This window comes from Terrapene carolina, unplaced genomic scaffold (assembly GCF_002925995.2).
Source record: "Terrapene carolina triunguis isolate 2854851 unplaced genomic scaffold, T_m_triunguis-2.0 Scaffold88, whole genome shotgun sequence".
NCBI classification, from domain to species: Eukaryota; Metazoa; Chordata; order Testudines; family Emydidae; genus Terrapene; species Terrapene triunguis.
This window is the reverse complement of record NW_020664439.1, coordinates 40,263,422-40,277,691: the sequence shown is the minus strand read 5'-3', so window position 1 is coordinate 40,277,691 and position 14,270 is coordinate 40,263,422. Positions and strand designations below refer to the sequence as shown.

The following is a 14,270-nucleotide window of genomic DNA, read 5'->3' as shown; positions in this document are numbered from 1 at the left end:
GCATAACAATCATAATTTCCAGAAATATTATGATTATTGTATAACAATTCAATTAATAGATCTAGCGAAGTGGAGGAGATTTTTTTCTATCCAAATGTCACAGCAAGAGAGACCTCCATCTGATTGAAATGTCAGTGTGAATATTGGATAAGATCCCACGTTGCTGCTCCTTGATGTTATGGTCTTTTCCAGGCTTTGAATGTAATAAATACAGGAGTTATACTGCTCACTTTCCAGTTAGTCAAAAGGAAAAAAAAATAACAATCAAGTTACAATACACAATTAGATATAATATAGCTTTTTCTTTTTATATATCTATATAATCAAGTAAAAAAAGTTAAAATAGTTGGAAGTAAAAAATGAAAAAATAGCTGATTGTGTTTTTGTTTTTCTTTACAGTGATATGGTAGCAAATACAAGACAAATGCGTAATAAACCTTTACATAAGGTGTCTGGTCCCATCTCCAGCAATAGGGCTCAGCTTGGAATAGAAAATGAAATTGGTTGAATTTTCTTTGTTTTTGGCTGTAGCTTCTGTAGATGATGTGATGTGAGGAAAACATATTGCAAATATCCATCTCCAAGGTGTTTTACAAAAGACCTAAAACACCAAAGGATGAAATTTTCCCCTTTGCAGGGAGAGCCAGCACAAGCAACATGCAAGTCCCACTTAAGCTGTCAATCGTATATGCATCCATTCTGTACCCTCTTACCATAAAAAGACACTGGTTCTATACTTTTGTTCCCCTCATTCCCTCCAAAGCCACCCGTTGCATGCCCTGAGGATTAAATGGGACATAAATGATGCCCAGGCCTTTTGCTAGCCCTCTGCACAGGGGTGAATTTCTCCCAGAATGTTACACTGAAATGTTGATGTGTTCATTGACAAAGCTTGGCAAATGGTCACACCGAGCCCTATTTTGGCTGTAGAAAAGAAAGAAGTACTAGTTCCAGCATAAAATGAGATCAGATTAGACAACCAACACAAACAGTAATTTTTTCCTGTTGTCTGCATAATAATAACATCATGTTTGCATATAGAACAGCTTTTGCATTATTGCTCTACTTATAAGAATATAGTAAGGAACTTATAACAGACTTGCACGTTACAAACTTAAGGTTCTTTGGTGAAGAATGAAAAAACAGTATTTTAGCTGAAATACATCTCAGAGAAGTTTTTGCTTTTATCTGTTGATCCTTTGGATTCTCTCACAGAGGAGGGAGAGGTACTGAGTCAGCTTTACCATGGCAACGATGGCAACCCCACCAATCATCATGCATGTTGGCCAGAAAAGTGAGTGGAACAGCACGTTGGAACTGTAAAGTTTGGTTAATATCACATTCTTCTGAAAGCCTTCTGGGTCGTAAAAGCATGAGAAGCGCTGGTACTTCCTGAAATTTTCCATTACAACACTCACAAGTGACATGGACTCTTCGTAGTTCTTGCCACACTTGGGGATATAGGAACACTGGGAAGAAATTAAAAGGAAAAGAAATGTCTCTAACCAAATACTATTTCGGATGACAAACAGGGCAGACTGTCCCTTTCATAAGACCACAGAACAATTAAATGAATAGTAAGAATAATAAAATAGTCATAGTCATGGTCACAATTATATGAGGAACAATACTTTAAGCTTTTATAGCAGTTTCCATTTGAGGAACTCAAAGGTCTGTACAAATATTAATGGAGTAATCCTCACCCTACCCTCTTACAGACACTTAGCCCCAGGGGAGGGGGAAGCACTAGAATGGAGCAAGCAGGTATTACATTCCCCCTCTACATGAGCCCAAACTGGGAACAGGCGGAAACTCCTTGTACATTTCCTTTTTGCACATCCATGCAGAATGTGTCCCGTAATTAGGGCCAGTGGTTCGTCACATGGCCACAGGGTGATCCTGGGTTCCGTGATTGATTTGGTCTGTGGGTAGCTCTCTCTCTCTCTCTCTCAGACCCCTCTCAGCATTGTTGCATGGCTGAATCTGCCTGCATTGGGAGAACAGCTGTCAGTGGTTTTTGGTTATTAATTTAATTTTATCAAGTGAGATTTGCAAAGGAAATAGACATTTTGATTAAAATAATGTGACCTGTGACTTTTGATTTTTTTTAAATATATAAACTTCATAAATTTCCCCTGCTCTCTTTTATGACTATGCCATGACTTTTCATAACGTACTGCGACAAACCTGCTGCCCTAATAACAATCCATAGATTAACCTTGTAACTGGATTTGATTGATTCATTGGTGAGTTTATTAGCTGAGAATCTGATTTCAAGTGCAGCAGAGATGCTGGATGGCATTAGCAGACTGCAGCATTAAGGGTACAGCATGTCAGCACTTCTTTTATGAATATTTCATAGAGCAATAGAAATTAGAGATGGAAAAGACCAGAGAGGTCGCATCTCATCCATCTTCCTGCTAGAGAAGGATTGTTCCCTCCAGCATATTCTCTAGTTCTTTGCCCGCCATGAGGTTTCTCCAACTTCCCAGTAGAACCTAATAGATCACAGCCTGATAGACTGCACTGTAAGGAAATGTTTCATCCAGGTCAGCCTGAGTTTTCCTTTATATCCCATTGCTTCAAGTGGCAATTGTAACCCCTTGTGATTTTATTACGAGTCTCGATATTCAGGTTTTGTTCTTAAAGCCCCGATGCTGGATTCCTGTGAGTAGGTGAGCATCTGAGCTTTCATTTAAAAAAAAATAAGTTTCTGGTTGTGGAGAAAAGCCTGAAGGTATGACCCAAGTGCAGCCTAAAGGCTCAAAAAGCAGATGGCAAATAAAGAGAACCCCAAATTTATTATTATTTAAAATCTCATGATTTTTAAACCAGTCTGATGTTTTTAGGGGCCTGACTCATGATTTTTGAATATCTGAGGTTGGCAATACTGTAATCCCTTTATATCGCTCTCAGTAATTCCTTTGCATGCTTGGTGTTTACAGCCTTCCAGTGTTGTGTTAGCATGTCCTCCCCCTAGCTGCAAATGGAGCCAAGCCATATGGTACATATTTAGCCTTTTTAATGTTATCAGTCCCTCTGATCATGGGCCAGTTCTGTGTAGTTATTTAGGACTCAATTGGTCTTTTCCAATGTGCCCTGTGGGAGGGGTGGTATATAGCTGCCCCAACACACCTGGAAAATCTCTAGGATGTAATAACGCCCCAGAGAGTCACAATTCCTTCCCTGCTATGGCCTTTGTCCTCAGGTAACTGCTTACTACTTCTGAGCTGTGGGGGAGAGAGGATGAGATTAAACAAGGTTCTGCCCATTCTCTACCCTTCGTCAGCCACTCCCCATCCACTTGCTCAGGGCAAGAAATAGCAGGCACATAGGCTCCTAAACACCTGTGAGGATCTGGGCCTATCTCCCATTGGGAGGATCTGGGCAATAGTGCCCACTTGACTACAGACTTCTGGACCCAAGGTCCAGGGAAGCAGCTCAGAGGCCCTACATAGCCAGACAACATGGGCCATAATCTAGCTCTTAGTTTCCATCCAGTGTATAAACGCTCAGCCTGGGAATAACTGTGAATTGAATTGGCTGGACTGGATTTTGGATATGGAAAGGAATGAGAGGGTTCGGGGCTTAGCTTTGTTTGCTTTTTGCTTTAGTAATGCCTAGGTGCTAATATATTCCAGTAAGCCCAGACTATTCGTATTCAGATGAATTACAACACCAGACCTCCAACTCTTTTAAGTCTTTTGACACCAGGGACAGTAGACCCAACCCAGCCTAGGCTAGTCTAGTCATGGCAAGATGATTTTCAAATATCAAGCCTGCCAAGAACAAGTGCAAGGATAGCTAGATATCCTATACCAGTCATCCCTGGGTCCTTGTAGTAGGAAGGATTTTATCTGTGCCAGGGTCCTATATATGCTGTACAAGTCATTGATGCCTGTTATCCTAGGCGCTAAGTGCCAGGGTGGCTTAGAGGGCTGTTATCCCAAGTTCTAAATACCCATGTGGTTTGTAGTGCCCATTATCCCAAGCTCAGAGTGGCAGGATAGTTTACATTACCCATTATCTCAGGTTCTGAGTACTTGGGTGGTTTACAATCCCTGACTCAATGGCAGATTCCTAAAGCATCAGTGTGTGTTAAGCTTTCAACTGTGGCATTGATTCGTCTTTCTAGCTGATAGTCTTTTCAGCTAGAGTTGTAGAACAATGCAGCTGCCTATGTTGTCTTTTGCTGCTGACAGTTATGCGTAGGATTCCATGTTCTGGACAGATCAGTGGCTAGGAAACAACCCTCCTAGTCCACCTGTCCAAGGCTAACCTAACTAACCTGTCCACTAACCTACTAAAGGGGCGAGGTAGGCGCTGGCAATGAGGTATTGCAGAGCTCTTGTGAATGAGAAGTGTTTGAGTGCCTTATATGGTCTGGTTTTCATGTTATTTATCACCATATCTTGTAATTAAATCCATGGACTGTACAACACTTGTATAGTACCTCCTTAATGTCAGTGATGTGTAATATTAGAAATGTGCAGATATAAAAAAATATCCAATGTCTGCGTCTCTGGGTAGCCAGACGTATTCCAGGGAGGCATAAGAAAATTGGCAGGGAAAATAAGAGAACTCTCCTAATCTTTTGATCCTCATTTGAAATAGACCCAAAATAGCCATATCTCTTGTTCCAAATTCGAAAAACAGTTTGCTTTGACCTTTCCGCCCATTTATTTTAAACATTTGCATTTAAGGAGCATGAGAAAAGCGGTTCTTGTGGTGTTTCTAATGTGTTTCACACACAGAATGAAGTAGAAATCTATGACGAGAACTCATTCTTGTAAGATTTGCAGTCCAACTTTTAAGATTCAAAGGATTGGAGAATTCAGATAAGCGTCCAGATTTATGAATGTCTCTCCAAATTGGAGAACTGAACCAGGGGCAAAATCCTGATTTCACCTCCACCACTTTTAAATGTGTGTTACTCTTGATTTGCGTCAGTGTCAGGGAGAGTGGTGTCATGAGGCCTATTAAGTAACTAAACCTCACAATGTCTCTGTGAAATAGGCAATGGAAATACAGAGTCTCATTGATACTACCATAAATAAGGAGCAATTCCATTTATGCTAGTGGAGTTACACTAATGGAAAACTGGTGTCTCTGCGGCCCATCATTTAGGACGGGAAGGGAAGGGCACTGGCCTGTCCAGTGGAACTTGCAGGCTGTATAGGCAGTTGGAATGTCATTACTGGGTGTGGAATTCAGCCTGGACACTATGGTTAATGATCCTGCTCTTCTAAAATTTGGTATGGGAGCTTTAATGATGATATGGTTTGGTCAGGACCTTAATTTATGTCTCAGCCGAATAGTGGAAGAGAGAGAGGGAGCATGGATCAAAGAAGAGAGCTTTGCCTCTTTGACTCATCATTAATTCCCACAAAGCCTTTAGTGATCTGAGGAAATACTGTCCCCTGGAGCTGGGACAATGGGAAAAGAGAGTGGAACATGGGTGGCTCACTGGTACTGTCTCTTTCCCAGTACTCATATGTCAGCAGGTTTAAAGGTAACTGAACTTTTTGTGGGTACCTGCTAGATCCCATTATCATTTCTGAATAACAGTTGATTCAGAACTTTGGGGCCTTGGATCAGCACAGCAACCTTGGGCTGCAGCAAAACTCGGAGAAACTTCACAACTGCGAGTGGACTTTTTGCTCCCCTATAGCTCTACCAGTCACATTCAGCTCTTAGCCAGATGGCCCCTAAGGGAAGAGGGGTGGTCTACCAGGGAGAAGGGAAGGATGTGTAAGACAAGGGAATGGCAGATTTGAGTTAGAATCCCAGCTTTACCACTCAACTCTCCATGGGCAAAATTTTCTCATAAGTTCAGCTTGCCATTCTTCTGATCATTCTTTACTGCAGCTGGTTCAGTGTGGACTTTTCTTTCTTGAATTATTCCTAGGAAACAATTTTGGGAAGTTCTATGGCCTCTGTTATACAGGAGGTCCAACTAGACAGTCACAATGGTTTGTTCTGGGCTCGGAGACTTTGGTTACAGTGTGGTATAACAGTGATTCATAGTGTCTGTTCCTGACATCACTTATGCTCTGTGGATATAAATCAGGAGTAACCCCAGTGGAGAAAAAGAATGAAACTGATGTAGAGAGAGATCAGAATCAGGCCTTTCCAACTACTTGAAGTACTGCAACACTTCCAAGGCATAACAGAATGACTCAGTAGTTTGAATAGAAGAGACTGCTGATCCTATTTACTTTCCCCAGAGGCTGCTAGCAGCTGACAGTTGAGAAGAGAGTGGAGCAGCTAAGCTGCTATGGTTGTAGGATTGACAAGGGGCTAGGCAATAGTCTTAAAAGGCTAGAAATAAAATAAGCACAGGGAGAGGAATGAAAAATCTTGTGTGCACTTCTGGGGAGATTAAAATAGCTCAATCGACACCCATTTACTTCCTGTTGATTCTGATCAGAAACCGACAGGAGTGCATTATATATCTCAATATAAATTGCATCTACTCCTTTCCTTAACCTTTTGGGAAGACAGCTATTTTAGATAGTGAGTCTTCTAGAGTAATCATTATTTAAAATCAAAGTGCATTTTCCTCAATCTGAGCTAGTGAGAGAAGTGGAGAGCGTGGCTGCAGACACTGCAGTGTGGGCGTGCGTGTGTGAGAGAGACTGTGGTGGGGGTGTGCAGTGAGCTGGAAAGATTATGCAGGTTTAGGCTGACCTTTGGAAGGTCACTTGTGTTGACCTTCTGGAATGTAAGTGCAGCTCTTTTCATAGTGTTGTCAGTAATGTTTGGAATCAGGCAGGCGGCTGCATGCTTTTTTTTGTGGGTGAGTAGTGGAGGTAGATCTTAGCAATACGATGATGTGGAAGGAAATTGACCACCAGCACCCTGTTGGCGCATAGAAAATCAAGCACTCTCATGCACACTTCCTCTCTCCTGTGCATGAAGCCCCTCTCCAGCCTGTTGAATGGATGGCAGCTTGTCAGGTCTAGCAGCGGGGAATTCCCATCAGCTATTCCTAGCCTGTCTCTCACAGCAGCAGTATATATTATTGCTTGCTAGGTGTCTGCAGATGAGGTTATAAATACAGAGGAAAAACAAGGTGAGAAGGGTACAGGAATTAGAGATAACAAGAAAGGGGCATGCCCCTTCATTTCAGAACCAAAACTAGTATCAGAAACACGAGGAATATTGCACATGGGATGAACTGGCTTAGGATGCTTGGGATCCTGAAAGCACGTTGGCTTGTATTTTTCCTAGTCTGAGGGACCAGTATCCAGTTAAAATTATGGGATGTCTTAAACCACAGTGATGGAAATTAATGCTGTTTGCCAATGGAAAGCTGGTCATGCCAGCTTCCCTGGAGTGTACAGCAGGGTCTTCTAGCCCTGGTGGTGCATAAGAGAATGGCTCTCCACTGGGCCAATCGGCACCCAAGACCAACACTGAGGAGGTAGCGTGCTCCAATATAGAGGGCATCAGTCTGGGAATCAGAAAACTGGGCTTTAGCATTGATTTCCTCTTTGACCTTGGGCAAGTCACTTAACTTCTCCAGCTGTAACGTGGGGATAATGATGCTTTGAAATCCAAGGGATGCAATGCTAAGTATTAATATTACTTAATGCAGGTTTCTTCCAGCACTATATGGGAGAAGGAAGTGGCTTATATGCCTGCTCTAGGGGGAGAGTCAACACAACTTTTGTAAATGGACATTATGCCTCATCGATCTATTTGAATTCTTTGAGAGGTCGACAGACATATGGGCAAGGGTGATCCAGTTCATATAGTGTACTTGAACTTTCAGGAAAGCCTCTGACAAGGTCCCTCACCAAAGTCTCTTAAGCAAAGTAAGGTGTCATGGAATAAGAGGGGAGGTTCTCTCATGGATCAGTAACTGGTTAAAAGATAGGAAACAAAGGGTAGGAATAAATGGCCAGTTTTCACAGTGGAGAGAGGTAAATAGCAGGGGCCCCCAAGGACCTGTACTGGGACCAGTGCTGTTCAACACATACATTAATGATCTGGAAAAAGGGGTAAACAGTGTGGTGGCAAAGTTTGCAGATGACACAACACTACTCAAGATAGTTAAGTCCAAAGCAGATTGTGAGGAGTTACAAAGGGATCTTACAAAACTGAATGACTGGGCAGCAAAATGGCAGATGAAATTCAGTGTTGATAAATGCAGAGCTATGCACATTGGAAAATATAATCCCAGCTATATATACAAAATTATGGGCTCTGAATTAGCTGTTACCACTCAAGAAAGAGATCTTGGATAATTGATAGTTCTCTGAAAGCATCTGCTCAATGTGCAGTGACAGTCAAAAAAGTTAACAATGTTAGGAAGCGTTAGGAAAGTGAGAGATAAGACAGAAAATACCATAATGCCACTATATAGCAGTGCACAGACAATCCAAGAAGTTTTTGGAAAGTGTAGGGGACAATTTCCTGGTGCAAGTGCTGGAGGAACCAACTAGGGGCAGAGCTGCTCACAAACAGGGAAGAATTAGTAGGGGAAACAAAAGTGGATGGGAACCTGGGTGGCAGTGACCATGAGATGGTCGAGTTCAGGATTCTGACACAAGGAATAAAGGAGAACAGCAGAATACGGACCCTGGACTTCAGAAAAGTAGACTTTGACTCCCTCAGGGAGCTGATGGGCAGGATCCCCTGGGAGAATAACATGAGGGGGAAAGGAGTCCAGGAGAGCTGGCTGTATTTTAAAGAATCCTTATTGAGGTTGCAGAACAAACTATCCCGATCTGTAGAAAGAAGAGTAAATATGGCAGGCGACCAGCTTGGCTTAACAGTGAAATCCTTGCTGATCTTAAACACAAAAAAGCAGCTTACAAAAAGTGGAATATTGGACAAATGACCAGGGAGGAGTATAAAAATATTGCTCAGGCATGGAGGAGTGAAATCAGGAAGGCCAAATCACACTTGGAGTTGCAGCTATCAAGGGCTGTTAAGAGTAACAAGAAGGGTTTCTACAGGTACGTTGGCAACAAGAAGAAGGTCAAGAAAATGTGGGCCCCTTACTGAATGGGGGAGGCAACCCAGTGACAGAGGATGTGGAAAAAGCTAATGTACTCAATGCTTTTTTTGCCTCTGTCTTCACGAACAAGGTCAGCTCCCAGACTACTGCACTGGACAGCACAGTATGGGGAGGAGGTGGCCAGCCCTCTGTGGAGAAAGAAGTGGTTCAGGACTATTTAGAAAAGCTGGACGAGCACAAGTCCATGGGGCCGGATGCACTGCATCCGAGGGTGCTAAAGGAGTTGGCAGATGTGATTGCAGAGCCATTGGCCATTATCTTTGAAAACTCATGGCGATCAGAAGAGGTCCCATATGACTGGAAAAAGGCTAATGTAGTGCCCATCTTTAAAAAATGGAAGGAGGAGGATCTGGGGAACTACAGGCCAGTCAGCCTCACCTCAGTCCCTGGAAAAATCATGGAGCAGGTCCTCAAGGAATCAATTTTGAAGCACTTAGAGGAGAGGAAAGTAATCAGGAACAGTCAGCATGGATTCACCAAGGGCAAGTCATGCCTGACTAACCTAATTGCCTTCTATGATGAGATAACTGGCTCTGTGGATGAGGGGAAAGCAGTGGACGTGTTATTCCTTGACTTTAGCAAAGCTTTTGATATGGTCTCCCACTGTATTCTTGCCAGAAAGTTAAAGAAGTATGGGCTGGATGAATGGACTATAAGGTGGATAGAAAGCTGGCTAGATCATCGGGCTCAACGGGTAGTGATCAATGACTTCATGTCTAGTTGGCAGCGGTATCAAGTGGAGTGCCCCAAGGGATGTTCAATATCTTCATTAATGATCTGGAGGATGGCGTGGATTGCACCCTCAGCAAGTTTGCAGATGACACTAAACTGGGAGGAGAGGTAGATACGCTGGAGGGTAGGGATAGGATACAGAGAGATCAAAATTAGAGGATTGGGACAAAAGAAATCTGATGAGGTTCAACAAGGACAAGTGCAGAGTCCTGCACTTAGGACGGAAGAATCCCATGCACTGCTACAGACTAGGGATCGAGTGGCTAGGCAGCAGTTCTGCAGAAAAGGACCTAGGGGTTACAGTGGACGAGAAGCTGGATATGAGTCAACAGTGTGCCCTTGTTGCCAAGAAAGCTAATGGCATTTTGGGCTGTATAAGTAGGAGCATTGCCAGCAGATCGAGGGACGTGATCATTCCCCTCTATTCGGCACTGGTGAGGCCTCATCTGGAGTACTGTGTCCAGTTTTGGGCCCCACACTACAAGAAGAATGTGGAAAAATTGGAAAGTGTCCAGTGGAGGGCAACAAAAATGATTAGGGGGCTGGAACACATGACTTATGAGGAGAGGCTGAGGGAACTGGGATTGTTTAGTTTGCAGAAGAGAAGAATGAGGGGGAATTTGATACCTGCTTTCAACTACCTGAAAGGGGGTTTCAAAGAGGATGGATCTAGACTGTTCTCAGTGATACCAGATGACAGAACAAGGAGTAATGGTCTCAAGTTGCAGTGGGGGAGGTTTAGGTTGGATATTAGGAAAAACTTTTTCACTAGGAGGGTGGTGAAGCCCTGGAATGGGTTACCTAAGGAGGTGGTGGAATCTCCTTCCCTAGAGGTTTTTAAGGTCAGGCTTGACAAAGCCCTGGCTGGGATGATTTAGTTGGGGATTGGTCCTGCTTTGAGCAGGGGGTTGGACTAGATGACCTCCTGAGGTCCCTTCCAACCCTGATATTCTATGATTCTATGGTACACCCACACCTTGAACGCTGCGTGCAGTTCTGGTCACCCCATCTCAAAAACATATATTAGAATTGGAAAAGGTACAGAAAAGGACAACAAAAATGATTAGGGGTATGGAACAGCTTCCATGAGGAGAGATTAAAAAGACTGGGACTGTTCAGCTTCGAAAAGAGACAACTAAGGGGATGTGATAGAAGTCTATAAAATCATGAATGGTATAGAGAAAAAGTATTATTTACCCCTTCATGTAACACAAGAACCGGGGGTCACCTGATGAAATTAATAGGTAGCAGATTTATAACAAGCATAAGGAAGTATTTCTTCACACAATGCACAGTCAACCAATGGAACTCATTGCTGGAGAAGTTGTGAAGGCCAAAAGAATAAGTGGGTTCAAAAAAGGATTAGATAAATTAATGGAGGATAGGCCCATCGATGGCTATTAGCCAAGATGGTCAGGGACACAATCCCATGCTTTGGGTGTCCCAAAGCCTCTGACTGCCAGATGCTGGGATTTGATGACAGGGGTAGATCACTCGATAATTGCCCTGTTCTGTTCATTCCCTCTGAAGCATCGGGCATTGGCCACTGTCAGAAGACAGGATACTGAGCTAGATGGACCGTTGGTCTGACCCAGTATGACCATCCTTATGTTCTTATGAGAGGACAGCCAGGTCTACACCTAAAATGTAGGTCGACATAATCACTCCCCTGAGAGATGTAGCTATGCCGACCTAACCCCCAGCATAGATGCAACTGGGTTGACAGAAGAATGCTTCCATCGGCCTACTTACTGTTGCCTGGGGAGGTGATGTTCCCACAGTGATGGAAAAACCCCTTCTATGAAAGTAGGCTGCATCTTCACTACAGGGCAACGCCGGCATAGCCCCCGCAGTGCAGACATGGCCAGCACGTCTACTGTGGCCTGTGGTTGTAGCCTAGCATTGTGCCTTGTGACCCAGACACCCCTCCCTATAGTGCATCTCAGTACCATAATGACTCAGACTTTCCTAAATGTACCAGTCTGGCCACTACAGGACCAGACTCTTGTTTTTGTACTTCATTGTTGTCTGGGACCAATGTTTTCGCTTCCCAGCACAGACTGATGACAAAGGAGAGAAGAAAACGAAGTGGTTACTGATCACTAGATAAGAGTCGCAGTTATATACTAACAGGATGTGTCAGTGTGACCCTGACCTCAACTGTAACTGCTATGACCGCACAGTTGTCAGTACAGCAGGGGTGGGTGCATGCCTTGGTTGTGGCCCAAATAATGTAGCCACAGAGCTGTGATGAGGAGAGGACTGCTAGCCTAGGAGCAGAGATTTGTTGTGCTGATTTGAGTGTGCTGAAACTTGGAGTCTATGTTAATTCCATCAAGGTTAAAGAAGTCAGGTATTTTATAGACATTGCTATTGAGGGCCAAGTCCCATTTAATATTGGATTTGGATTCAGATCACAGAACCCCAGCATATCAGAAAAAAACCCTAGGAATCCTCTTGAGAGCAAAGTTTAACCTGTAAAACAACCTTGGGCTTGGGAAGTATTAACTGTGCCTACATTAGATTAAGGGGAGGCTGTGTTTGGGAGAATTTAAGAATAGATTTAGACAAACAAAAATCTTCAAACAGCAGAGTTTGGAAATTTATACAGAATCCTTTGATTTGTTTATAGGCATTGTAGGACCAAAATTTATTTGAGTTGCTGTAATCAAAATACAGCATGGATTTCACTGGAATTTGCTTATACATCACCAGCAAACCAAGTCTCTGCAGTTTACTGGCTAAACTGATCTCCAAGAACCATATTTCTAAAGTAATACTGGATAGAGAATTGGAAGATGCTGAACATTACAACAGAAAGAGGGCTGGGGCATTATCCTTTGTTTTACAATTTGATTTCATAGGAACTAGTATCCCAGCTACAAGAGTAAATTATCCAACCGAATAACTGGCCTTGTGAAACCATTAAATGCTTTGACTAATTTCAATATCACTTCATCTTAATACATGAAGGTAATTTGGTCAGCTGAACTGCTACCTTAAATAGAAACACAATGGGTCAAATTCAGCCTGATGTAACTGAATGAGATGTATTTGCAGCTCAGTTTGAACTGGGCCTCTGTTATTGTGAACAGGTGCATATAATCTGGGGTGTAGTGAAGGGCCCTGGGATGATTTTAACTGCATCCTCAAGTAACTGCAGGTGCAAAATTGGGCTTGCAATAATTTGTGCAAATAATTGTGGATGCCAAGATGAAAGGCAGCTCCTAAAGCTCTGACCTCAATGTCCTGCTACATAAAAGAGTACAAACAGCCATCTGCAGATAGTCACTCACCACACTCATGAACATTAACAAGCCCTGATACACATAGTAATGAGTCACCAGCACAAATGCACTTGTAATCTCAGAGAGACATTCGTTATAGTCTTCTGAAGATATTTGATCTGGCTCAGTATTAAGTTTACTCTGGATTTATAGTGGTGCAGAGAACAATTTTTTGCTCATGATTTTGAAATAATTTCAGGTATTAGTAAAACAGGTGAGTAAATGGAGCTATGTTTACACCAGCTGAGAATCTGGGCTGTTATTTTTATATGATTTTTATCATGACAATATCCCTTTGATATACTCTCACATCTTCATGGTACACAGGGGACCAAATTGCTCTCCTTGGTCCATGGGTAACACTCTCCTGACCTCAACTGGGCTGCAGCGGTGTAAGAGAGAGAGAAGAATTTGGCTGCCATGTCCAAGATGGAGACATATCTACTGTCAGATATAGAGCCATCACCTACCTCTGTTGCCATGCTGGCTAGACTTAGCTCCACATCGAGAAGGCCACTTCTATTCTCACTGCCATGGACGCTGTATTTACTTTGCTAGAGGTGTTAGAATATAAAGCACAACCATACGAAAAAGGTGCATTGACTTGTGCACAGCTCACTTAGAATATCAATCTGACAGACACTCAGGGTGAGATTGTGTCTCTAAGGGCTGGTCTATACTTAGCCGCTAGTTCGGCGGCTGGAAATCGAACTTCCTGGTTCGATTAATCGCGTCTGGTCTGGACGCGATAAATCGAACCAGGAAGTGCTCGCCGTCGACTGCGGTACTCCAGCTCAACGAGAGGAGTACCGCGGAGTCGACGGGGGAGCCTGCCTGCCGCGTGTGGACCGCGTCTGAACCGCGGTAAGTTCGAAGTAAGGTATGTCGACTTCAGCTACGTTATTCATGTAGCTGAAGTTGCGTACCTTACTTCGACTTGGGGGGTTAGTGTAGACCAGGCCTAAGTCACTGCCCGCATTGGCAGAAGAAGGGGAGGACTGACAGCAGACCAGCAACATCTCCCAGGAGGCACTTTGCCTCCGGCAGGTCCAAACTCTGCAGGAGAGACACACAACAGTGGTATGTGCTATATCTTTCTAACAGGGTGTAACATGTAGTCCCTCTGGCAGTCATCAATCCACTCCGTAACTATTCACTCCCGGCCAGGATCTGGGGAAACCCTGCATGGTGACACTAACCTTTTGTCTATACTGCATTTTGGA

At 43.3% G+C, this 14,270-nt stretch overlaps 1 protein-coding gene across 1 annotated transcript in view; it reads right to left on the bottom strand.

Moving 5' to 3' along the window:
• Window positions 1-372: 372 nt before the first annotated feature.
• Window positions 373-14,270, bottom strand: part of LOC112120441 (calcium-activated potassium channel subunit beta-2) — a 30,600-nt gene continuing 16,702 nt past the window's right edge. Inside the window, exon 4 of the mRNA XM_026650163.1 lies at window positions 373-1,469. Within this exon, the coding sequence (XP_026505948.1) occupies window positions 1,185-1,469 (285 nt within the window). The 3' untranslated portion in view covers window positions 373-1,184. The remainder of the gene's footprint in view (window positions 1,470-14,270) is intronic.